We start from the raw sequence: 26,768 nt of genomic DNA on the forward strand, positions 1-26,768 counted from the left end.
TTTCTTTTCTTTTGTTGCTTGGTTTTGCTCTGTCTTGTTTTTGTGCATGTTATTATCTCCGCAGGTCTGTCTAAATAAGATAGACTGGATGAACAATCTGGAGGAGAGAACAATGGGACCAACATGTCCAGGAGGACATGGAAGAGGGGAAAGTGGGGGGAAGGGTAGAGGTGTTAACAAACCCAGGGACAAGGGAACAGCAAGTTATCCAAATCAGTACTGAGGAGTGTGTAGGAGGCCTGGTAGGGCATGACCAAGTGTAATGTAACCGAGAGGAATTACTGAAACCCAAATGAAGGCTGAACATGATAGTGGGACAAGAGGAAAGTAAAAGGAAATAGAGTTAAGAGCTAGGAGGCAAGGGCATATATAGAGGTCTAAATCAAGGCATGTATATATGTAAATATATTTATGAGGATGTGTAAATAGATCTATGTGCATATATGTATAGGTTCAGTATTAAGGTAGCAGATGGATATTGGGCTTCTACTCAAGTACTCCCTCAATGCAAGAATATTTTGTTCAATTAAACTGGCATTCCATGATGCTCACCTTCCCGACACAATTGCTGAAGACAGAGTGGGTGCATAAACAAATGTGATGAAGAAAGCTGATGGTGCCCAACTATCAAAAGATATAGCGTCTAGGGTCTTAAAGGTTTGAAGGTAAACAAATGGCCATCTAGCTCAGAAGCAACAAAGCCCACATGGAAGAAAAACACCAGCCTGTGCGATCACGAAGTGTCAAAGGGATCAGGTATCAGGCATCATCAGGACAAAAAATCATATCACAGTGAATGAGGAGGGGAAGTGCAGAGTGGAGACTCAAAGCCCATTTGAAGGCCACTGGCCATCCCCTTACAGAAGAGTCTCGGGGAGGAGATGAGCCAGTCAGGGTGCAATGTAACAATGATGAAACATACAGTTTTCCTCTAGTTCCTGAATACTTTCTCCCTACCCCCATCATGATCCCAGTTGTACCTTACAAATCTGACTAGACCAGGGAATGTATACTGGTACAGATAGGAATTGGAAGCACAGGGAATCCAGGGCGATCATCCCTGTAGGACCAGTGGTGAGCGTGGCGATGCCGGGAGAGTGGAGCAAGAGTGGGGTGGAAAGGGGGGAACTGATTACAAAGATCTACATATAACCTCCTCCCTGGGGAACAGACAACAAAAAAGTGGGTGAAAGGAGATGTCGGAAAGTGTAAGATATGACAAAATAATAATTTACAAATTATCAAGGGTTCATGAGGGAGGGGGGAACAGGGAGGGAGGGGGAAAATGAGTTGATGCCAGGCCTTATGTGGAGAACAAATGTTTTGAGAATGATGAGGGCAATGAATGTACAAATGTGCTTTACACAATTGATGTATGGATTGTGATAAGAATTGTATGAGCCCCCAATAAAATGATTTTTACAAAAATGAGCTGATACCAAGGGCTCAATAGAAAGTAAATGTCTGGAAAAGAATGAGGGCAACATATGTACAAACATGCCTGATTCAATTGATGTATGGGTTGTGATACGAGGTGTACGAGCCCCCAATAAAGTGACTTTTAAAAATCGAAAAATGACACTATTGAAAGAATCTGAAAACTGTGAAAAAAATATTTGCAGATCAAATAGCCAACAAAAAGTGCATGCGTATAATTGTTTTAAGTTTTATTGGGACATCATCCACATAGCATATAATGCAATAGTTTAATCATATCAAGAAGAGTTGTACAATTGCATATATATAATTTATAGAGAGTTGTCCAAAGTCAAGTATAAAAAGGCAAATATCTTCAGTTGTGAAAATGGGCAAAAGACTCGAAAAGACACTTCCCCAAAGAAGATAGAAAAATGACAAAAGCACATGAAGTGTTTTTCCACCTCCCCATCCTCCTTGGTGTGGCTCCAACTGGAGGCTCCCGGGGGAGCACGCTTGCAGCCTGGAGCAGCGTGGAGGGGTGAGTCATAGCTCTTCAAGCCTGCAATGGAAAGAATGACCTCCAATTAGACTGCATAGTCGCATCAACTTAAACCCAAAGTTTGCAGCCTTAGGCTTGATTAAAAAGTCACAAATGTATAAAGAAGACATGCAGACTCAGCCATGTCAAGTTACAACGTAAAAACACATGGGAATGGTCACAGAAGAATCACGAAATTCAAAGTTATGGTTTCCACGGTAATGAATTCTAACATTGCATTAATAGTAATCATAAGCAAAAAAAAAAAAAAGGTAAGGAAACAGAATGGAAAGAGTTCAACAATCCAAGAGGCTGACCTTGAAGAATCTGTGGTAGGAAAAGTACCGGAGCAACATGTTGTGAATGGGAAGGTGGAGTCTTTCCTAAATTGGGAGGGATTTACAGATGCTGATAATACTTGGGAACCTGAAGAAAATTTAGATTGTCCAGAATTGATTGAAGTGTTTCTCAATTCTCAAAAAAAGCTGGTAAAGAACATGGGACAAAAAGAAAGTATTTCATGGTGAATTTGACTACAGCAAGTCAAAGAAGAGAAAAGATGCTGCCCACAAACCCAGAGTCCCTGCCAGAGGCCTGGGTCCTGAATGCATATTCGGGGCGGCAGACAGACAGCAGTGGGGCGTTCGTGCAGCTCATGAAATGGCAAGGTTCAGACGAGGCAGGCTTGGTGCTGGCACACAGGAAACGCCCTCAAATTGTCAGTGTGTTTTCTGAAGAGAGATTAACTTGGCACTCTTGTCCAGAACATGAAGCTCAATAATTGTTTGCATTGCTTTTAAATATGTTTACATGTATAATTGGGGGTCTCTTTTGGTTTGGTTTTGAAATCTTAGTGTGAAGCATGACCACATTCTAATGCAAACAAGTTGCTATGTTTGTTTTGAAGGAGTATTAGGAGAGTTGTTGGAATTCCTTGGGTGCTGCATCAATAACACGGTTTACTTTGAACAAATAAAGCTTTCTGTCGTAGCTTCACTCAGCAGAAAAAAAAAAATAAAGCCCCAGTGAGATGCCACTGTGCATCTTCAATAGTGATTTTAAAATGTATTAGTCATACCAAGTGTTGACAAAGATGAGAAACAACTGCTGGTGGGAACGTCAAATGTTCGGACGCGGTAGGAAAGTGTGGCAGAGTCTTAGAAAGATGAACAGTTAAGGTGAGTGACATAACGTGTAAGTCGGACATTGCTATGTGACTTGGCAATATGAATTGTGGGTATTTACTCTAGAAACGAAAACAGGTTAGAACCAAGACCGCTACCAAAAAAAGTGTTTCTTCCAACTCTCCTCACAATAGCTAAAAAGTGGAAACAACTATTCCTCAGCAAGTGGATGGGTAAATAGTATCTATTGAAAATGATGGCTCTTGTTTCATGTGGTGAACTACTACTCAGAAGTAAATAGAGCACAACTATTGATACATGTATCCATGTGGAGCAATCTCAATACCTTATGCTTATTGAAAGAAGTAGGACACAAAAGAGTACATACTGTATAATCCATTTATTTGAAATTCTAGAAAAAGAAACTAACAGAAAGCAGATCAGTGACTGCCCAGAGATTGACCACAAACAGACGGGAGGGAACTCCTTGGGATGACTGATGTTCTCTCCGGTGTGGTGATGGTGACATGGGTATAGTCAGATTTCATATTTCAATACTGAAAGTGTGCACATCTTTAAACCTAGCTGCGATGGTCAATGTCCTGTCAACTTAACTAGGCCGTGCATTTTTTATGTTTACTTCATGTTTACTGTGTGGTTGTCATATATTTGTATTCTGATGTCATTACCTTCCATTTGATGTGTTTTAAATTCTAACCTCTATATGTTAATGAGGCTGGATTTGTGCGGAGCATGTCTTAAATCACAGCATTCCAAGAAGGCACAACACCAGTTCTACTCTTATTCAAACCCAACCCTAAATTAAGTTCCATCCTTATTCTCACATAAAGGCAATTTCCTTAGGGGTGTTCCCTGTATCCAAAATGTGCGAGGAGGCTTTTAAATTCCATTTTCCCACAAGCATGTTGAAGGCCCTCACACATGGATACTTTGCCAAAGTTTTCCCTTGCTCGGGATCCTGTAAGTGGCTTGTTATCATCTCTCTTCTGATCCTTGAGATCATCATCTGACCTGCCAATTTTGAGATTTATCTATTCATGTAGCACAGTGAGTCATAATGTGTCACCTGACCACAGATTTGGGACTTACCACATGAGTTATTGTGGTAAATCTCTTTTTCTTGATATACATATTTATATGTGAGTTTATATGCTTCGCTAATTTTACTTATCTAGAGAAGCCAGCTTATGACACTAACCAGTCCACTGTTTGGTGTTATATTAGGCTCTGTTCACTCAAGAATAAGGTAACCAGATGTCCCACTTTTGGCAGGACAGTCCCAATTTTTAACAATTTCTCCTGTGTCCAGTGGCATTTTTTTAAAAGTCCAAATTTTTGGAAAGAATGCATGACAAGCTAGGGTATACGGTTTTCGGCTGCCATGTGGCTATCTCACCAGGATATGAGTTTTATCAATGGTGTCCCGCTTTACCGATGTTAAAATCTGGTCACCTTACTCAAGAAGCAAAACCATTAATGTTTATAAATATATATAAAGAGATTTATATCAAGAAAATGGCTCACAGAGTTGTAGAAACAGGTAAGTCCAAGTCCAGGCATGTTTCAAGCCCATGGGTCAGATATTAGGCTGGAGGCTTCTCTTGACTCTTGTACTGTGGGGACTGATAAACCCAAGATTGGCAGAAAGGCCACAGGCTGGTGGCTGTAAGGCCAAATGCATCCAAGCTAAGCCGGTCAGGTGGCACATCTGATAACTATCAGGATCAACAGGCAATCTAGCAGGCACTGGTTCAAGTTGATGAGTCAGATGCAGGATCCCGGGAAAGATGTGACAGATTTATTAACTCCCAGTTCATAGTAAACTAAAAAGAAAAGCAATTTTTCCACAGCTTATATGTGGGAAGCAGGCCACACACGCGAGGAACCAACCTTTCAATTAGTAGCTGCACCGCGGCTATGACCAGAGTGATAGTGTTCCATTCACCCTGATCTTTCTACAACTGATCATGACATCGTGGTAGGTCAGGCCATGGAGGGTTAGTAGTAGAACATAGAGACTGCTGAAGATCCTGACCCAGCCCAGTGACTCAAAACCTAACCATCACAAGGGTAGAGCTATATGAGGGGGTACCCAGCCAAAAATACCCAGATTTTTTCCCCCAAAGCTATGTATTTAATTTATTTTACCAAACAGCCTTATCACCTTTAAGGTATTCTCCATTATACTTAATACATTTGTCAAATCTGTGATTCCATTCTTGGAAATATTTTTCAAATTTCATCTGTTTGGATGGTGGATAGCACCTCCCTCATTTTTTCCCCACCTCTTCTATGTTGTAGTCAAATCTTTGCCCTTTCATGTCCCTCTTTCCTCGAGGAAACAAGAAGATGTCACACAGAGCGAGGTCAGGTGAGTCAGGTGCATGGGACAAGAGCGACATGCTGTTTTTCGCTTAAGACTGGCACACTGAGATGTCTGCATAAGCAGGTGCACTGTTATGGTGGCGAAAACAGTGCCTCGTCTCTCACATATCAGGCCTTTTTTTGTTGCAATCCCTGAATAAAAAGCTTGATTATCAGTCTGACCTTGTGGAAAAAACTCCAAATGCACTATCCCCTTCACATAAAAAAAACCAACCAACCAAATGAGCATTGGGTTTTTGGGCACCCCCTCCTATTCCTGAAGTTGCTAGCAAATCAAAAGAGTTCACGACCATCTAGTTGACTTCATCTCATCACAACTGTGTATAAGGTTTCTGAGATCATCAGTCTGTACAGAGCTAACAGCCTATCATTCTCCCTTGGAGAGGTTGGTGGGTGTCAACTGCCAAGCTGGCAATTAGCAGCCCGATTCTTAGCCCCCAGACCAACCAGAGACCCTTCAACGGTAGTTAGGGCTTCGTTATTAGTGATCTTCAGATCAGCTTAGTTTGTCTACCCAGAGAGATAGATGGGAAAAGAAGTGATGCATTTGAATTGTGATATGGGTGAATAATGTCAGTTATACTATGGAGTGCCAAGGAAAATTAACAGAGCGTCTTGGAAGAAGTATAGCCAGAATGCTTCTTAAAACCGAGAATGGCAAGACTTTGCCTTACATGCTTTAGATATGTTATCAGAAGGGACCAGTCCCTGGAAAATGACATCATAATTGGGAATATAGAGATCAGAAGAAGGGGGGAAAAGGAAACCCTCATTGAAATAGATTAACAGTGGCTACAATAATGTGCTGAAACCTAGCAATGGTTGCATGATGGCACAGGACCTCATACTGGTTTTTTCTGTTGTACATAGGGTCGCTAAGTGTGCTAGTCCAGGTAGACTAGAGAAACAAATCTAGAGAGATGCTCATATGTGTGTAGGAGAGAGCTTTATATCAAAGAGCAATTGTACATTAAGAAAACAGCTCAGTCCAGACCAAGTCTATAAGTTCAATATTACCCCATATGTCAATACCAGTCCATAAAGTTCTCTTTAGATTCACGCAGCCATGCAATGATGCTGAATGCAGGAAGATCACAGGCTGGTGGGTGGAAAGACTTGTGGACCCGGTGGTGGTGGTGGAAGCATCTCTGGCTGCACCAGTGTGGCTCTATATGGCTTGTCAACAGGAATGTCTTCTAGGGAGTGAGTATCTCTGGCTTCCAATGAGCTATTTGTCTCTGTTGCACTTCCAAATGAGGTCATCAAACTGAGACTTGATTGACAGGCTAAACTCCATCCTTTCACTCTTAATAGCCTCAAGTTGACACCAGCTAATGAAACTTTAACTTAGGGCACTTCATTTCCAAAGCTTCTTACAAAGCTCCAAATTACATACAAACTTTTTTTTTAATCATCTTATTGAGGGCTCTTACAGCTCTTATCACAATCCATACATATATCCATTTTGTTAAACACCTCAGTACATATGTTGTCATCATCTTTTTCAAAACATTTTCTTTCTACTTGATCCCCTAGCATCAGCTCCTCATTTCCCCCTTCCCTCCCCAAACTTCCCTCCCACATGTCCCTTGATAATTTACAAATTCTTCTTTCTTTTCATGTCTTAAACCAACTGCTGTCTCATTTCACCCACTTTTCTGCTGTTCATCCTCCTGCCATGTGGGCCATACGTCGATCATTGTGATCACTTCCCCCTAATTTCCCACCCCCACCCCCAACCCTTACCCTAGTATTATCGTTGCTCCCCTTATTGGTCTCGAGGGGTTTATCTGTCCTGGATTCCCTGTGTTTCCAGCTCTTATCTGTACTCGTACACGTGTTCTGGCCTAGCCAGATTTGTAAGATAGAATTGGGGTCATGGTAGTGTAGGGGGAGGGGAGGAAGCATTAAAGAGCCAGGGGAAGGCTGTGTGTTTCATCAGTGCTATACTGCACCATGACTGGCTCCTCTCTTCCTTGTGGCCGTCCTGAAGGGGGTGTCCAATTGACTACTGATGGGCTTTGGGTCTCCACTCTGCACTCCCCCTCATTCCCATTGATATGTTTTTTGTTTGGGGTCTTAAATGCCTGATACCTGATCGCATGGACACCTCGTGATCACACAGGCCGGTGAGCTTCTTCCATGTGGGCTTTGTTGCTTCTCAGCTTGATGGCTGCTTGTTTATCTTCAATCCTTTAAGACCCCGGATGTTATATCTTGTGATAGCCAGGCACCAATGGCTTTCTTCACCACATCTGCTTAGGCACACATTTTGTCTCCAGCGATCATGTCAGGGAAGGCGAATATCACCTAGTGATGTGTTATAGAACAAATTGGTCTTGTGTTGAGGGGGAACTTGAGTGGAGGCCCAATGTCCATCTGCTACCATAGTACTTTATAAATAAATATATGTACATATCTCCAGTCCCATCACTGTATATAAATGTGTTTACATATATACAGGCCTGTCTTTAGACCTCTATAACTGTCCTAAGCCTCCCTGTTCGTTCCTCTTTTTCCTTTTCCTTTCCTCCCATCTCACTATCATGTTCGACCTTCATTTAGGTTTTGGTAATTCCTCTCAGCTACATTGCCCTTGATGAAGCCTCCCTCCGCCCCCCAAGCATCCTATGCCCTCCTCGCCATCAATTTTGGATCACATATTCTTCCCTTGTCCCTGGATTGGTTGACACCCCCCTCCTTTTCCCCTTATCTTCCTCTCCTGTGCCCCACCCCAACCATCGGTCCCATTGTTCTCTCCTCCAGATTGTTCATCCTGCCTATCTTGTCCAGACAGACATGCATAGACAATAATACATCCAAAAAACAAAGCAGAGCAAAACATTAAAAAAGAAGACAAAAAAATTAATCAACAACTACTACAACAAAACAAAAATAAAGAAAGAAAAACCAACAGCAAAAGCTGAAAAGCCAAAAAAAAAGCTGAAAAGCCCTCAAACAGTTCCAGGCCTGTCGGTTGACCTTTATGAGTGTTTTCCAGTCGAGGCTGCGGGGTGCCACGTCCTGGCCCCCCAGTCCATCTTTGACATTCCTCAGGGACTTAGTTGCTTTGCTCCCCTTGCTGCTCCGTTGTACACCCTTAGTGTTCACCCCGGTGCGGTGGGGTCGGATCAGGCACATCTCCAACGCTGTGTCCCCAGTGCTGCCCCCCTTAGTGCTATGTGTCAGTGAGGGATGTTGTGTCTCATGGTGGGGCCCGCCCTGTGATCCTCTCTGTGCTTTGGCTGCTCTGAGCTGGGAAATTGTCCTCAGGGTTGGGTGGGCCGGGGTGTGTTCCACTCTCTCCTTCACTCTTCCTTTACTCCTGATCAGACTCGCCCCCCTCCTGAGCTGCAGCTTCAGTGCTGTCCTCTGAAGTGCATTCCTCTGGGGTGGGGGGTGCCCACGTAGTTCGGATTGAGAGCCGGCCCCACTGACCTCTCTATTGGTTCCCAGGTTCACGCCTTTATGTTGCATTCACATCTTGACTCAAAGGGTTGAAATCTGGTCCCTCTCACCCTCTTCTTTTTTTTTGGTGGGGCTTGATGGGTGAGGAGATCCATCTTTGGGGACTGGAATTTATGTGAAAAACTTTTTACACAAAAGATCTACCTCGCTTTTTCCGGCGCTGACCACCGCTGGGCGATCATGCCTCTCTTAAAGGATCTCCTTCACCCATCTCCCGAAGGGGAGAAGAGAAAACACAGGGAGAAGTGCCTGGTGCAGAGAGAGCCCCAATTCCTACTCCATGGACGTCAAATGCCCAGGCTGCTATAAAATCACCACGGTCTTCAGCCATGCGCAAACAGTAGTTTTGTGTGCTGGCTGCTCTCCTGTCCTCTGCCAGATGACAGGAGGGAAAGCAAGGCTCCCAGAAGGACGCTCCTTCAGACGGAAGCAGCACTACAAGACCCTGAGTCGAGATGAGTGGGAAGTCATTCTAATAAACCCATTTTGGATACAAAAAAAAGAGATCTGCCTCTGGACAATCAGGGTTATTTATTTATTTAAATAGAATAGAAAATGAGGGTGTTTTATGAAACTTATGTTTCAGTTTTTATAATGGGTCATGACATAAAAACGTACTTCTTATCAGGATTTATGGTTTAAAAATTAAAAACTCAAAAATTCAGTACAGTTAAAAAAACAAAAAGGCGTGGGTCTGAATGCGGATCTGTTTGTAAGCATGGACATTGGAGACGACCTAAATGTCCCTCAATAGGAAAATAAGTAAACACATTGTGTGTGTGCATACATATTTATGCAGTGGAATTCCATGTAGCTAAAATGAATGACACTCTCTTGCTGGCCAGCTTATCGTTCTGTGGTGGCTTGCAGGTTGCTGTGATGCTGGAAGCTGTATCCCCGGCATTTTAACTATCAGCGGGGTCACCAGGTTACAGCAGAGCTCCGAGAGGAAGAACAGATTGAGAGAAAGGAACAGACCGCCCAGTCTGAAGAACTCGCCACAACTCGTCACTGAAAACACCGTCTTACAGCAGTGGAGCATTGTCAGATATGCTGCTGGAAGATGGAATCAGCTGTCTACCTTGAGGAATTAGCCAGTGAATACACTGTCAGAGGGTGCCCTCTGGTGGGAAGGCATTTACAATGCTGCTGGGGGAGAGCTGCCCCTCAAGGCAGAGTGGGCCATTTGATGCGATGGGGAAAAGCTTTCGGGGTGTTTATCTGCTGATGGAGCACGGCCCCAAACGAGGGGAAAACGCTTCAAACATTCATTCATTAATAATCAGAACCTGGAAGGAAGGAACTCAACAATGAAACAGAATGGTTAAAGGTGGATATCCTAGGCACTAGTGAGCTGAGATGGACTGCTATTGGCTGTTTTGAATCCGACAATCCTAATATGGTTTATTATGCTGAGAATAACAAATCCAAGAGGCATGGTGTCACATTCATTATCAAATAGGACATTTGAAGCTCTCTCTTGAAGTGCAGTGCTCTCTGGGATAGGGTAATAGCTACAAGAAAATCCAGTAAATACAACCATCATTCAAATTTAAGCACCAACCCCTAAAGCTGGTGATGCAGAAATAGAAGAATTCCACCAACTTTCCAGTCTGAAATTGATCAAATATGCAATCAAGATGAATTGATAATTATTAGTCATTAGAATACGAAGGGTGGAAAGAAAGAGGAAGGGACAGTAGTTGGAAAATAAGAACTTGGTGCTAGAAATTAAGATGGAGATCGCATGATAGAATTTTGCAAGACCTCCTCATTGCAAAGACTTCTTTTCAGCAACATAAACAGTAACTGTATCAATGGATACACCCCCCCTCCAGAATGCACAGGAATAAAACTGACTACATGTTCAGTAAGAGACATGGAAAAACTCAGTATTAGCAGCCAAGATCGTCAGCTGCTCACATGTGAGTTCAGATTGAGCTGAAGAAAACCAGACCAGGACCAGGAGAGCCAACATATGACCCTGAGGATGTCCCGCCCAAACTTCTGAGCATCTCAAGAACAAATTTGTGATGTAATCAAGAACACCATACATGAAGAAAGCAAAAGCTCATTTTAAAAACAGAAAAGATCAAAGTGGATTCCAGAAGAGACTCCACAGCCTGCTCCTAAATGTGGATTACCTAAGGCACTTGGAAGAAATGGTGACTTCCTGATGAAGGCGATTGTGATGTGGAACAGCGGGGAGTCCACGCGGGGTAGTGGTTACCCCATGTGGCTGCAGTCTGCATGGTTGGCAGTTTGACACCCCTAGCACCTCTAGGGGAGAAGGACAAGACTTCCCTTAAAGAGTTACAGTCTCGGAAACCTATAGATGCGTGTGCGTGGGCATCAACTGGATGACAGTGAATTTGTCCCCCCACCCCACCCCGCCCTACTTTTATTTCCCCTCAGTAAAGCAAAGTGTAAATGTCACAGCTACCCACTGGGGGCAGGGTCCTGCAAAGCATTCTTGGAAAATTAAGGATTGATGAAAGGTTTGGTGGCTTAATAGTTAAGCATTGGGCTCCTAACCCCAAGGCCAGAAGTTCAAAACCAACAACCGCAAGTCAGGAGAAAGACCAGGCTTTTTAATCGCGTGAAGAGTTACAGTTTCGGAAACCTACAGTGGCAGATCTGCCTTGACCTATAGGGTCGCCATTCGTCGGAATCCATTAGACAGAGTTTTGAGAAGTCACAGGGGCCACAAAGTCCATTTGCAAAACAATGCAATAAACGAAGGGAATTCGAAATGTTCGTGGGAAAAGGAATTTTTAAAAAATGAGATTTTCCTACAAACTTTTCGAAGCCCCGTCGTTTGCGAAGGGCAATCGGCGAGGTTTGCTTGTACATTCTTTGCCTAGCCCTTTCTCCTAAGGATTAAGTTTTTTTTTCTTTTCCCACCTTCATTTGGCGATTGTCATTTTAAAGGGGGTTGAGTTGCTACTTTTAATAAGTAATACATTTTAAATTGGTAAGATAATACACGAGGGTTTTTTCTAGTTACGCTTTTTCTAAAAAAACGAAATTTATAAAATAAAGATGGAGCCGTTTATATTTCATTGCCGTTTCGCGAAGGCTATGCAAGTAAGCGGTTCGACTGAGGTTTAGAACCCCGATTCGTGGGTAAGCACCCTGGACACGGCTGGCTAATTCCTGGCGCAGAAGCGTTGCGGCGCGGGTGCTGCGGCGCGGAGCCGGAGAAAGAGCGCGCCGCGCGTTATTGTGCGGGGACACCCACGGGCGCAGTTCTCCCCGTCTTAGAGAGCCGCTCCGAGGTGGCGTGAACTCGATGGCAGGGAGTTTGGCTATTTTAACAGGCATTTGACTTTATGTTCTATATTGTGGTAGGGAAGAGGAGCCAAAGCGACGACTCCCAAGACCTTCGGGGACCTAAGCCAGGCACCCGTGGGCCCGCGCGCCCCGGGGACGGTTCCGGACTCCGTGGGTGGGCGAGGAGCGGCTGTCGCGTTCCCGGGCACGGGCACTGGAGGCTTCCGTCCAGGAGCCGGTGCCCCTTGGCGGCGAGATGAGCGCAGAGCCCCAGGTCCCTTTAAGGAGCGGGGCCGGCCGAGGGGCCGCGCCGGGGGCGGGGGCGGTGAGCGGGCGCTCGCCACGTGACGCGGCTGCCGAGTGCGCTCCCGACTTTGACACAAGTTTGAATCGGCCTCGGGGGCTTCGTGCAGAGCCGCGGCCGCGGCCCGGGGCGAGCGCGCGCAGCAGCGACCCACCCCGCCAGCCTGGAGCCCGGCCCGCCGACGGCTCGCGCTCCCGCCGCGCCCGCTTCCCCCGCCGCGGGCCAGCAGCCCCCAGCCCGCCCGCGCGCGCCCGCGCAGCCCCCGGGCGAGGACCCCGAGCCCCCGCGCCGCGCGCCCGCCCCGCCGCTCCAGCACCGGCATGTCCTCGACGGAGAGCTCGGGCCGCACCGCGGACAAGTCGCCGCGCCAGCAGGTACGCGCCCCGGCCCCTCGGCGCGCCCCTCTGTCCCCGGCCGCCCCCTTGTTCCTCCCTCTAGCTCCGGCGGGAGGGGCGGGTGCTGGGGCGCTGACCACTGCCCTGACCCCCGGCCCCGGCTCCGCAGGTGGACCGCCTGCTCGTGGGGCTACGCTGGCGGCGGCTGGAGGAGCCGCTGGGCTTCATCAAGGTCCTCCAGTGGGTGAGTTGCTGCCCTGGCCTGGGGCTATTTCGGGAACTTGGCCTCTGACGCTGCCCGGAGCAATGTGGGGGGGTGGGGTGGGGGTGCGGTGGCCTGGCCTGGCGGAAGGGGGGGGCTGTGACAGGTGGGCGGGGGAGGGGCGGGCTGGGCTGCTTCTCGGGCGCTCGTAGGCAGGAGCGTGTGGAGCGAGGCAGGCGGAGTCCGGGATTCGGTCCTTCTATGTGCAAGGAGCCTTTGCCCAGAGCGCTGGCATTTCACCCCGCGAGAGGACCCGGGTGTAACCTTTCCAGAACTCTGATCCTGCACATACCACGCCTGGTGGGGGGAGGGGGAGGAGGGCAAAAGAGAGAGCGGAGGTCGGCTCTGCTCAGTGAGGGAGGGCCTCAGAAAGCAAGAGGGAGAAGGAGGCGGTCACTGAACACCCACTTGCCCCCCATGCCCTCCAGGACCTGGCTGACCCTGGCCATGGGCTCAGAGAGCAGGAGGCCTGCTCCGTGGCTGCCTGTGAAGGTTACTGGGTGATCTCGATGCCTGTAACCGAGTGAGGGAGTGGGTGAATGAATGAAGGAACGATCGGAGCTCCTGGCTCTAGGATTAAGTAAAAGAAAGGGGAAGGGAACGCAAAATCCCAGCACAGCTGACACGTGGCTTGTAGAATGAGACAGAACACTGAGCTGCGAATCCAGGGCTCTGGACTTTGAGTTCTGTGACCTTGGGCAAGTCCCTCTTTGGGCCTCAGTTTCCTCATTAGTCAAATAGGAGGGTATCTTTGGAGGCCTCTTATGCTCAGTGTGGGTTAGTTTGCTTTAAAAAAGAAAAGAACAAAAAGTCCTATATTAGGATTTCCCTGTGACCTGGAAGAAGACTCTATATATACACATAGGGCCTGTGTCTAAGGGAAACGGCAGCTCCGTGTCTCACTCCCACTGGGAGTCTCCCAGCACCCAAGGCCCCCGGGGGTGAGGCAGAGCCTTGAACAGTTCCTGTCACACTTCCCAACCATAAAGACTCGTGGAGAGCGGGGCAGAGGGCACTCAACTTAGGGGAAGTCACACGCAAATGATTCGTGCCGACTTCACTCATGTGCCCCAGTACAGAATTCAGTTTGGGGTTATGTTACCATGAATTCTGAGAAAGGCCTTTAACCGTACTGCAGCCAGGTGTCAGCACCGTGTCATCAATTCCTAAATCATGGTTTGAATGAAAATCGTCCAATCTGGAATTCAGAGGCAATGGTGCATTTAGGATTATCTCTGGATATCCGATTTCCTGATTGGGACTACAGGCCACCTGGAGCACAACCAAGTGGGAACTGCAGGACCTGGCCGGGACTTTCCACTCTCCCGACTGACTGCCGCGAGAGCGGCTGGGCTGACTGCTGACTGGGCTCTTTCCCTGTCCCCCACCACGCTGTTCTGACCCACCACTGGAGTGGCAGAGGGGCCCTTAGAGAATGAAATGAAGACACTCGGAACCTGCAGAGCCATCGTGAGCGGTGCAGAGGGGCAGAACCTAGATGTAAAAGTCTAATTCTATCATGACACCAGACAAATGGATCGACAGGACATCTGAGAAAGACTGTCCAGGGATGGGGGCAACAATGAGATGATTCCACCATGGAATCATCTTCCCCCGAGAGATTTTGAAAAGCGTCCTTCTTCAGTCTGGCCGTCCCCTCCCCTCTCCCTCTCCCTCCCCCATGCCCTGTCCCTTCCCCTGACACACAAGATTTCTATGAAGGCTTCACAAAGCAGCGCCTAGGGGAAGGAGCTCGCTCCTCCTCACAGGGTCAGCACCAGAGCCCTAAGACCTCTTTGACTCTGCTGATCCTGTACTCCTCAGAGAGCAGTTATGTGAAACAGAGACCCCTTTCTCTCATTCTCTCATACCGCTAAGTCCTGGGGCCTGGGCCAGACCCTGGAGGCAGCCATCTTCCACCCTAAGGTGACTGGCTTGCTTTTCCGGTCATCCTGGCAGCCTGGGTTCAAGGGTGTGAGTTTCACTTGTTCCGAGTCTCTGCAGATGAGCTAACAATAAAGCACACAGGGACCAGCACCAGGAACGAGAGTGGTTTTTCTTTTTTTTTCCTTTCCTGCTTACACGGATTCAATACCCCTGATGGGAGAAGGAAAACAAACAAACAGATCTTGTTGTTACTAATAATCAACCCCCTTTTTGTTATCATTATTAAATGGCAAACGTTTTCCTTGTGAGAAGAAAGTATTGCTCTTCTTTTAATAGTCAGGAGATGGATAAAAAGTGTTTTTTCTTTTTCTCTCTTTTTAAATTCAGAAGCCCATTAATCTCACCCCAATGCCAATTTTGGAGTCTCACTAAGTCTATACTAAGTTTAGAAGGGGAAAAAAAAGTAAGATAGATATAGGCTAATGACTGGAGAACACATATTTTCTTTTCCTAAAGAAAAACACTGACATTGAGATCGGACAAACCTTGCTTGGCTTGAATCTGGTCTCCCCTGCTTCTTAGCCATGAACCCTTGGGTAAGTGGTGAAATCTTGCTGGGCCCTGTCGCCGTCTCTGTAGATGAGAGTGAGATCTAGGGGCTCTTACAGCAAGCACTATGCATAAGGCATCTGCCCTAGACCCTTCTCCGGCGTCCCTTCTTCCTTACTCCCAAACCGCCCCTTTGCCCGATTCTTCATAATGCATCCCCGCCTCATGCGGACTGTCCAGCTAGATCCGCTGTTTGGTGAGACTTGAAATGGCATTGCCAAGTCCCTGCTTTGATGGTAAGGCATAAAAGAAAAAATGTCATCTTATCATTACCTGGGTGTACCACCCGATCCATACTCCATCTTTCGGGTACCAACATCACTTGTTTGGTTCTGGGGCTCCACAGTGAAAACGGGCTGTGGAGAGGGTGAAAGAACCCCGCCAGAGTCCATAAAACGTATGGGATGATTCTCAGGGAAGAATTTTGGGAAGAATCTGCTTCCCTGTTCCGAAGGTCATTCTGACATCCTTCACAAAGAGGTGAAGAGGCCGAAGAGGAAGGAGAGGCGCCGGGAGGGGACTTGTGCATGATCCCCGCCCTGTCCTCTCTGCAATGCTGGAGGGCCCAGAGCAGGAGGTTCATGGGCCCCAACCAAAACCAAAGGAAATGCCGACTCATAGGCCAAGGTAAAACTGCGCCTGTGAGTTTCAGAGAAAGTCCCGGCTCTCTCCTGGGGAGCAGCTGGTGATTTCCATCTGGTGACTTTGTGAATCACAGCCCAGCTTGTAAGCACCACCCCACTAGGGCTCCTTGATGCCACGGCTCTCTGTCTCAGGACCCATCTTTCCCTGGCTCTGGTTATTATGACCCATTGGCTCATCTCTGAGTCTGGCGCTGGTATCGGTTCCCTTTCTCTCTTCCCTGTGGCGCAGACACCCAGCACACACACTTAGGCAGGAAACTGATGCAGAAAGGTGGAGGGGTCCAAGTCACTGGAGGGGTTCAGAAGGTGTGCCCTTCTCTGCCTCTGCACCCCAGGCGCAGAGCCAACCTCTCCCTCCCTGCAGTCCTTCCTGCATAAAGGTGAGACAGGGCTTTGTGTTTTGTTTCTTTGCTTGCTTTATCGCGCGCTGCCCTTTCTGAAAGTGAACTCTTGAGGGCAGGAGCCAGGTCTTAATGATTGCTGTCTCTAGCGCCAGGCATAAAGTAGATGCTTGATACATATTTGCATTCATGAATGCCTGGAGTGGACAGAGCAGTGCCCAGGGAATCCATAGATGTGAACTTTAGCCTGGCTCTCAGAGATCAGCTAAATGTGACCTTGGGGAAGTCACTTCCTCTCTGGAGGTCTCAGTTTACACCTCTGTGAAATGAGGCCTGTGGGCTTAGTTGTCTCTGAGACCCCCCTTCCTTCCGCAGTTTTGTGAACCTCTAGAATTCGCCTTGGGTTTTCCCCTTCTTCATCCTGTCCAGCAGACTCTCTTGTCATCTGGCACCAGCTGACTGGTGGTGTTCAGATTTAGTAATGCGTGCTGGACAATTAAGAGAGCTCACGGCCAGTTTCGAAGATTCTAGACGACTGAAGAACCTAAATACGAGAGCAAACACTCAGTAAGTACTAAGGTTCTTATGGGTGTATTTCTGTCCTGTGAAGAATCAGAAAGCAGGGCTCAGAACTTTTAGAGCTTCCAGGTCATCCTCCAAACACAGTAGAACTTTCCGGAACGATGGAAGGTTTTGCCATCCCTGTGGCTAGTGGCTGCTATCCTGGAAGGAGCAGCTCTCCAGTAAGGAGTCCCAGGAGGTCAGGGGCTTTCGTTCTTCGTTTGTGTTCACTCACTTTTAACACAAGGTCTGGTTCAGAGTAGCTGCTCAGCTTCAGCATCTTTCGGTCGGTGTCCAGAAGGCCTGCTCAAGAGAGCGCTGATGGAGAAAAGGCTCTGTCACTGGCTGTTCAGTGCTCCCAGCTCGAGGCGCCTACGAACCGACGAACTTCCAGTGTGTAAAAATATATCCAACTGCACTGCCCTTCCTAGAATGTGACACCCTAATTGTGTTCAGTTCTTGGCACCAGACGCTAAGAGAGACAAGGCAACTTCTAACAGGCACAGAGCTGACAGGAGGCTAGAGCCTCGCTCTGGGGAAAGAGTTGGAGAAGGCCCACACCGTGCCCCTGCTGCGGGCACCGTGAGGGTGTCAAGAGTAACTGGGTAAAGGCTTTGAGTTACTTCTTTTCGTCCCACACAGACGGCTCTATGCCAGCCTTGAGATTGAAGTTCAGTGAAGGTCCTCCAGACAGGGGAGCGAGGTTGTACTGTCTCTTGCCTGGATGTTTTTAAAATTGGGTAAACTCCCCAGTAGTCTGTAATGACTCCTTTGGACTCGGAGAGGCTCCCAGGGTGACCTTTCGAGAAGGGTCAGTGGCCCCTCCATGGAGAAGATCTGCTAGGGCAGCTGATGCCAGTCCTTGTACTGGCCCTGGACACCACCCAGAGGCAGAGCACAGCTGTTGGCAGGCCCAGCCAAGAACACACAGAGGGACGGCATTGCCCTCAAAGAAAGAGACCAGCAGAGCTAGAGAAGGCCGCTAGATGGTCCCTCTAAGGCCCTGCGTCTGCAGGCAAGGAGACCTGAGGCTCAGAGAGGGGATGCTCTCAGAGGTTAGCCAACTAATTAGTGACAGGAGCAGGACTGGAACCCAGCTTTCTGCCTCCAGGATGTGAATAAGCCCTAGCAAAATAATATATACCCATGAAGCCATTCTCCTCATGGGATGCAGGGCTGGGGACACTGGGTCACTGAGTGGGGACACTGGGTCACTGAGAAGCGTGTAGAAAATAGACAACCACAGTCGGACCCCTGCTTACTAAGAGCAATGGCAGTGTATATGAGCTGGTGTGATAGTGGGGGGATGATGGAATCCACCTGGTCACCTCCTTTTCCCCCAGGGAAGACACTTGAAAGTCACAGGAGGAGAGAACTTTGTTTATGCTCCAGGTGGGAGGTCTAGTGAAATGTGCTGAAAGGTGGAGAGGCACACGTCCATTCCAGTGGTCAGAATGCCTGTGCTCCTTGGCACTAAGACATAGCAGCATCAACAGATTGCTGAGGGCAACACAGTGGGGACAGAGTGGAACGCTGATAAGGCAAGTGGAGGGTACTTCCCTCTGGGCTTACGCCAGGACTGCCAGCTTCTGCCCAGCCCATCAGCACCGTCACGAGAAGGAGATGTGCCTTTGAGGTGAACGAGGAGTGCTGGCAACAGCGTGGCGCTTGCCCCACCAGCCCTTCGGAAGGCTCGGCAGAAGTCGCCCCTTGCAGCTGCACAGTCATTGCTGAAGCAGGGGGCCCGTGGGAATGAGCAACAAGCTAGTGGCCAGGCTCACTGGCTGGTTCAAAGGAGATTGGATCTCATCAGTCCAGTCATACCTGGCCTAGGCTGGTGCAGAGGCACCTATTTCTGAGGGCGCTTCTCCCACAGGGCGGTGGGGGTGGGTGGGTGGGAATCCAAGGCTAGTTTTAACACTAGACGTTTCCCCAAAGCCGGACTTGGCAGAGGTTTTGTGTTAGTCGTCAACCTTAGGGCATCTGGTCCCCAATGCCATTTGGTGAATTAGTCCAGTGATCATTTGGTTAATTAGTCCATACCCTGTGCAGAGAACACAGCCCCCCTGAGCCTGGGAGACCAATGGCAGCCTTGGGAGACCCTGTCCAAGAGGAGCTTGATTAAAAAGAATCTGCCTCCCCCCCCCCCCCCCGAATGTGTCATGCTGGGAGTCAGGGCTCCTTCTTAGGGGGGTCTGTCTTGACCACCTGAGGCCTTCTGACTCTCAAAGGGACTTTGCTCTTCCTCAGCTTTTTGCTATTTTCGCCTTCGGGTCCTGCGGCTCCTACAGCGGGGAGACAGGAGCAATAGTTCGCTGCAACAACGAGGCCAAGGACGTGAGCTCCATCATTGTTTCATTCGGCTATCCCTTCAGGTGAGCAGGAATCTGTCCCGGTACAGCACAGCCTCTCACTGGCCTGGGCTTCCTCCTCCTCCCTCTGGACCATTTATGGTGTGTCACTCTGTATTCAGATCAGATGTCAAGGCTTGGGTCCTTCCTGTACTCTTGGAATCCCAGACAGGGGAAACACGGATCGGTCCTCCAATCCATGGACCACCCGCAGTAGGGCACAACCGTGTCTACAGAAAGAATGCGTGCCCTTTGCGATGGAGGCTTCAAGGAGTGTGGGTGGGGTGGGCAGGTCCGCCTCACCCCCAGCAGTTCACCGCTGCCTCTGTTAGGACTTAGAACCTAAACGGATGGCATGGGACGATGCTCACTGGGCATTAAGTCTACCACCCGGTGACAGGGGCACATCTTGTCCAGGAGCTGGAAGAGAGTCCTGTAACTGAGGAACCCAGAGCTAAGACAATATGGATGAGGAGAATGGCTGGGCCCCTCTCTTCAGACACTTCCTGTGCCAGCACCCACATTCGATGAACTGTCTCATATAGAAAAGATTGTTTTCCTGGATGCGATCTCATCAAAAGGCCCTGATAAGGCCTGGTAATGGGTGGCTCCAGCCCTCTGCTTCCCCGAGAGGCAGAATGCAGCTCACCTGCTTCCGATGACCACCAGAAATAGATGGACTATGTTTTAGTTGTGACCTAAAGGGCCTTGGAAGAACTCGGTCTTCGTGTCTGGGCAGGGGGGCAGCTGTGGGGGTAAAGGGTTGCCTGGAATCCCCAGGAAGTTTGTTGGAGCCCGATCTTAACTGCAAGGTCCCTCAAGAAATGTTACTCTGGAAGGAGCCACCCGCTCCCCACTTGGCTCTGCTGGCATCTCCAGACCGGAGCTAGCCCCGGCTTCCTCCTGGAGCACAGGGCCCTCCCTCCACAGAGAGCGGCTCTTCTCGAGCTCTGTGGGGCCTCCCTCTTGCCCGCAGGTTGAACCGGGTCCAGTATGAGATGCCCCTGTGTGATGACGACTCCACCTCAAAGACCATGCACCTCATGGGGGACTTCTCGGCCCCCGCTGAGTTCTTTGTGACCCTGGGCATCTTTTCCTTCTTCTACACCATGGCTGCCCTTGTGTTCTACCTGCGCTTCCACACCCTCTACGCGGATGACAAGCGCTTCCCGCTGGTGGTGAGTGGAGCCCAGGAGGAGATGCTGCCTCCGGAACTGAGGTCTGAGCTGGGAAGGCAGGACAACAGGCCAGGGAGGACAAAGAGGCGGCCTCGCGGGAGCCATGACACCATATTGGGAGCTTCCTGCATCTCCCTCCCTGTCCATTCCTTGCTGTTGCTCCTTTTAGGAGCCGTGGCTCCCACAGTTCCGTGGGCTCTGCCCCTTCCCGCCTCCATGATGTGCTCTCCGCACAGGGAAGCAGGCTCTGGAGTCAGCCTGCATGGCTTCAAGTCCCAGCTCTGCCCCTCACCAGCTGTGGGGTCTTGCAAAAGTTCCTTATCTTCTCAAAGCTGTATAGTGCCTGCCTACCTCATGTTGTCAGGGAGAATGAAATGAGATCATGCACATGACACATCTGGAACATAGGTGCCCTTCGTAAGTGTTAGCTGGTGATCATTTCCCCCATATGTTGTTCTTATCCCAGGCCTACAAGGGGTGCCTCAGGGGACCTCACTTGTCCCCTGTCATCTGTCATCCCTCCTAACAGTTATAGTGACCAATGGAAAGGCGGGGAGAGGGGAGTGGGGAGTTGAGGCCTCCTGAGCATTGGAGTGAAGCTGACTGGCGGGTGTCCTGTTACATGTTTGCCTGGCCCTTCTTAGGAAACCTGGGCTCTGGAGGCTCTTGGTTTGGGACAACACAGGGAGGGGCAGCTTTCCCGGGATCCTGGGACCTCAGTGCATGTGATGCACGCAGAAGGAGGGGGTCCGGTGTTTCTAAGTGCATGCCCTTCCCCTCTACTTCTTCCAGGACTTCTGTGTGACCGTCTCCTTCACCTTCTTCTGGCTGGTAGCTGCAGCTGCCTGGGGCAAGGGCTTGACCGATGTCAAGGGGGCCACCCGGCCATCCAGCCTGACCGCAGCTATGTCCGTGTGTCACGGCGAGGAAGCCGTGTGCAGTGGCGGGGCCACACCCTCCATGGGCTTGGTCAACATCTCGGTGGTGAGACATCTGCAGGCTGCTGCAGGGGCCTGAGGGAGGCAGTGCCATCTCAGCTGCCCAGCCCTGTCCCAGCTACCAGGCTCTGGAAAGGACCTAGGGCACCTTCCCAGAGCTCGTACCCTCTGCACCGACGGCTGGTGCTGGTCCCTGGCTGATTCTGAGCAGACAGTGTGTGAGGCCTCTTAGCCTCCCGTCCCTTCCTCCTTCTGCACTCTGTCTGTCCAGCTTCCTTCTCTTCCCCTAGGCTCCAGGAATAATCGCACTCCTCCCTCCTGTTCCCATGTGTGCACTGAAGCACCTTCAGGGGGAGGACTGTCAGGAGCCAGGCTGTGGCTGGGCCAAGAGCTGGGTCCAATTCCATAGGGAGTTAGAAGGGGCTCCTTACAGCTCAGCCCTGCAGGCTGGGAAGGGACTTCCGGGCAGTGGTGGGTCCAGCTGGTTGACGCGTGTTTTGTCGATAGCAATTGTTAAAACATTGATACGGCTTCATATCCCTAGGTAAAATAGCGGAGACCTTCCTTGAGCTTCTCAAATGTCCCCTATGACCCTGACCACCTCACCACAGCCCCCCAGCTGCCCTGGTGCTCCTGGCCCTCACCACAGCCCCCCAGCTACCCTGGTGCTCCTGGCCCTCACCACAGCCCCCCAGCTGCCCTGGTGCTCCTGGCCCTCACCACAGCCCCCCAGCTACCCTGGTGCTCCTGGCCCTCACCACAGCCCCCCAGCTGCCCTGGTGCTCCTGGCCCTCACCACAGCCCCCCAGCTGCCCTGGTGCTCCTGGCCCTCACCACAGCCCCCCAGCTGCCCTGGTGCTCCTGGCCCTCACCACAGCCCCCCAGCAGCCCTGGTGCTCCTGGCCCTCACCACAGCCCCCCAGCTGCCCTGGTGCTCCTGGCCCTCACCACAGCCCCCCAGCTGCCCTGGTGCTCCTGGCCCTCACCACAGCCCCCCAGCTGCCCTGGTGCTCCTGGCCCTCACCACAGCCCCCCAGCTGCAGGGCTTCTTGGTTTTACACAGGGGAGGCTGGCCAGTGGCACCCAGCATTTCATCTTCCCCCAACATTTGGTTGTGGGAAAGTGCTCACACAGAGCGAAGTCGAAAGCCCCTCCGTGAACACGCACATACTCCCCATCTAGACTGTACCACTAACATTTCACCCACTGGCTTTATCACTCTCTCCATCCAAAGGCAACTGCAGGCATCAGTACACGTCCTCTTAAGGATGTCCTGCGCACGGGTTTTTTTAATGTTTTCAATACATATTGGAACACAGCCCCAGCCAGATCCCAGGTCTTAGGGAAGGAGCACCTTGGACAGCTCCAGCCCCCACTCCACCCTCAATGTCTACTTAGAGGGTCCCCAGTGACTCAACTCTTGGCTGCTCTCCTCCAGGAGATCCTCCGAGTGACCAAACCAGGCATGATGGCATGATGGCATGATGGCCTGGAGCCCCTCCCTTACCCATTTCTCTGCCTGCCTCTCAAAAGGAGCCCTCTCAGGGTAGAGGGTGATGTAATGGACTGCCCTTGGAACCCACTAGCCGCTCTGAGGGAGAATGTTGAGGCTTTCTGCTCTCAGAGATATATAGCCTTGGAAAACCCATGGGGCAGTCCTACTCTGCCCGATAGGGAGCATGATTGGGGGTCTCTATGAGTCAGAATCCACTGGATGGCCGTGAGTCTTGGTGTGGTGTTGCTTCCCACGCCCACGTCTTTGGGGACACACACACACACACACACACACACACACACACACAGGAACTCCCCCTTCTTGTTCTCCAACGCCTCCCTTCATATTCTCACAAACTCCCCTAATGTCTTTGCAGCTCTTCGGTTTTATCAACTTCTTCCTGTGGGCTGGGAACTGTTGGTTTGTCTTCAAGGAGACCCCGTGGCATGGGCAGAGCCAGGACCAGGGCCAGGGGCCCAGCCAGGAGAGTGCAGCTGAGCAGGGCGCTCTGGAGAAGCAGTAAGCAGCTCCCACCTGGACCTGGATGGCGCCACCTCAACCACCTTCCACTTCTTCCTCTCTGCTCTCCCCTTCCCCATCACGCTGGGCTTTGAGAAGATGGCCGGCAGGTGTCTGCTATCCTACTGGAAACCTGGGCAGGCCTGCGGGTGATTTCCTGTCCCTCTCCTTTCTCTTGTTTCTGTGGAGCCCTGGGTGGCAGGAGCTCAGTGCTGCTTGTCTGCCACCTGGGCCCAGACATCTTATGTGGGTGTCTCACTCAGCCTCATGGCCTGCCTCTATGGCAGGTGAGGGTGGGTGGGCAGGAGGCCAGCACCCCCGAGAGAGACTGCTTCCTGACAGCTTCCCACTCTGCCCAGCTTCAATAAAAGGGAGGAGCGGACACTGGCTGGCAGGCTTCTCCCTGGTCCCTTGCATGGAGGGCCTGACAGTGGTTTGGTGACCTCTCCTCCGTGGTTGTCATCCAGCCCCGTGTCTGCATTGAGCTCCAGTCTGCCTGGAGCATGGTGTGCTTTCCAACTCCCCCTGCCAACCCCCACCTCCACCCCCCTCCCTGGCCTCTGCTTGCCCTCAGAGCCCACCTGGGTGAACCGGGAGGCCGACTGACCTAGAAGGTCCTGACAAGGCCTGGAGACCGTGGGGAGTAGATGAACTGCAGCAAAGTCACCATTTCCTTGGGTTCCACAAAAAGCTACAGCCCCGAAACTTGTAGTCAGAATCGGTTTCTTCTAGTCCCACAGACTTCCAACCACTGTGGCTGGAACAACTTTCCACTGATGCGCCAAACTCATACCTACCCTAGAAACTCTGGACCTCCCTCCCGGGCTTGGTCTCCCAACGGGGACACGGGATGAGGGCTAGAAACGTCACCACATCAGCCCCCAACCCTCCAGCTCCAGCCTCCCTGTGCATCCTCCCCAGCCTCGGTCTGAGGTGCTGAGGTCCTACTTGCAGTCTGTCCAGGCCTTGCCTGCCCTCCCCAGGGGCCAGGTTTGGGTTTTTGCAGGGCCCAAAGGACCATCATGAGGCTCAGTTGTCCCAGAGCCCGAGAGCACGGGTGGATGGGCCCATTTTATTGTTCTACTCCTACAAGAGCTGCTCTTTCATATTTACCCCTGCTCTCTGATACAAGAAGACACACCCCCTCCCTTTGCTCCCAGGTCCCTGCCTGTGCCCTCACTTTCCCCAGGCCCTCGCTGCTCCTCAGCCCAGGGCAGGCTGACGTGATTGGTGCTTCTTCACTGTGGGACCCAGTTCCATTTTTGTCTTTGGTGTGTTTCCTCTTCCTGGCCCTGCCTTCAACACGCTGAACCCCAAGGCCTGAGAGTTCATGCTAATGGAATAAGGGACGACCATTTCCTACCCAGAGGGCCACAAGGGTGCTGTGGAAGGACGAAGAGGGAAGAATCCAACCGTTTCCCAACCTGGAGCCACTTGGCCCACTTAGCATCCCAAAGGTGAATGTGCCCTGCGCCAGGCTTACCTCCGAACTGAGTCAACACTGCCCAACCTCCTCGTGTTCTTAAATGCCATCCAAACTCGTGTACGTGACTAGGCGTGAGGACCCTTGACTTTGGGCCAGTCATTTCCTTTTGGGGTCAGAGTTTCCCCAGAGAGAGCGTATGAGTGTGAAATCCTTCCATATATGCTCCAGAATCCTTCAGGAAAGAATTACTAGATTTGGTGTGGCTTTTTTTCTTCTTCAAGATTTGGGAGTGGGGGTCGGGAAGAGATTTGAGGAGGGGTGAAAGGAGGATGGGAGTGATAGTGTTTCCAAGTCTGAGCCTCTCTTTCTGTCTGGGGCTGTCCTCATGGGTCCTTAAGGGTGGGGATAGGATGACCTTTATTTTTCTCCAACCCAGCCCCAACGGGGGTCTGTGAGCAGCTTCTACTGGAACTATGGGTTCCGTGTACATACTTACAATTTATTTGAAATGTGGAGAGAGGTTTTCATTTGGAGGCTGAAGTTAGCACTGACCCTTCAACCAGGGACAGAGAAGTATTCACTCCTGCCAGGGACTCCTTGTGCAGAATTCCCCCTAGAATGGAGAAGGCTCTTCCTCATTCAGAGCCAGCAGGGCCTCGGTGTTGGCCATGCTTTCCCTCTCTAGGGCCACCCTGAAAGGAAAGGCTCCATCACTTCATTACCCCCAGGGGCCAGGCTGGGCTCAGTGCTCAGGGCTGCCCTGTCCTCACAGGACTCCACGTGCCTCCCAGCAGGCTGGCATCACCACCCACCTTCTGGGCTGAGGGGAGAAGGTGTCTGGTTTCTCCAGCTGCTTCAGGAGGCGGACAGGCAGGCACCTTCCCTTTGCCTGAGTGAACTCCGACCCTGCCGGGGTCCCCTCCAAGGACATTTCCTGGACTCAGTGCCTATTGCCATCATAGTCACAGACTGGCTTCCAGGGTAGGGGAGAGAACGTTGCATGCTGTTTTCTGGTGCTTGTTATTACATATTTGAATAAACAGTGCTGCGAGCATTTGCCTTCAAGGAGCTGAGACTGAAGCCCTTCTGGGGGAAAAATTTTGATTTTTTTACACCTTGCTTTATATCCTTGGACCAATATCACCATTCCCATCCAGACATCATCCCTTTCCACCCTCCATCCAAGTAGCAGTCTGCTGGCTGAGCAGCTGTCCCTGGCAGGCTCCGGTCTGGTGATCTCAGTGGCACCCAGTTAGTTCGAGGAACTGGAACTCATTAGCAAGTTGGGGGCAAATTCACAAGGCAAAGGGATGGCAGCTTCCCTCTGCTCTCCTACCATCTGCGGCCCAGGCAGACTTCGTGCCAGGAGTTGACCCATATGCTTTGCCCTCTTAACCACAAGGTTCTTGCTGAACAAACTGGTCTGTCCATGCCCCCCCCCCTTCTAACAGTCACGTGTTACATTTCCACTCCCTAGAAAAATACACCTACATGTGATTTTCCGTTCAATTGTACCTGATTACTGAGCCCCTAAAAAAAATCCTCCATCGTGGCTCTCAGGTGCAAAATCCCCGCCCTCGAAGGGAATCCTTGAAGTACCTACACCTTGGCTGTGTGAAAGGGGGATGAAAGCCCGAAAGGTTTCGGAGCTACTGACTTATTTTGTCCTGGAAATGAGTTACCCCCTAGT

The 26,768-nt window shown here is 50.3% G+C and overlaps 1 protein-coding gene and 1 pseudogene across 1 annotated transcript; both read left to right on the forward strand.

Moving 5' to 3' along the window:
* Window positions 1–2,178: 2,178 nt before the first annotated feature.
* Window positions 2,179–2,738, forward strand: LOC142437013 (chromobox protein homolog 3 pseudogene; annotated as a pseudogene).
* Window positions 2,739–12,852: 10,114 nt separating this feature from the next.
* SYPL2 (synaptophysin like 2) lies at window positions 12,853–26,202 on the forward strand. The gene is made up of 6 exons (XM_075540334.1): window positions 12,853–12,906; window positions 13,037–13,111; window positions 19,422–19,546; window positions 20,499–20,700; window positions 21,493–21,684; window positions 23,510–26,202. Exons 1-6 carry the CDS (start codon window positions 12,853–12,855, stop codon window positions 23,654–23,656), a joined length of 795 nt encoding a protein of 264 aa, XP_075396449.1. The 3' UTR covers window positions 23,657–26,202.
* The last annotated feature ends 566 nt before the right edge of the window (window positions 26,203–26,768 follow it).

Source organism: Tenrec ecaudatus, chromosome 1 (genome assembly GCF_050624435.1).
Source record: "Tenrec ecaudatus isolate mTenEca1 chromosome 1, mTenEca1.hap1, whole genome shotgun sequence".
In the NCBI taxonomy this organism is placed as follows: Eukaryota; Metazoa; Chordata; class Mammalia; order Afrosoricida; family Tenrecidae; genus Tenrec; species Tenrec ecaudatus.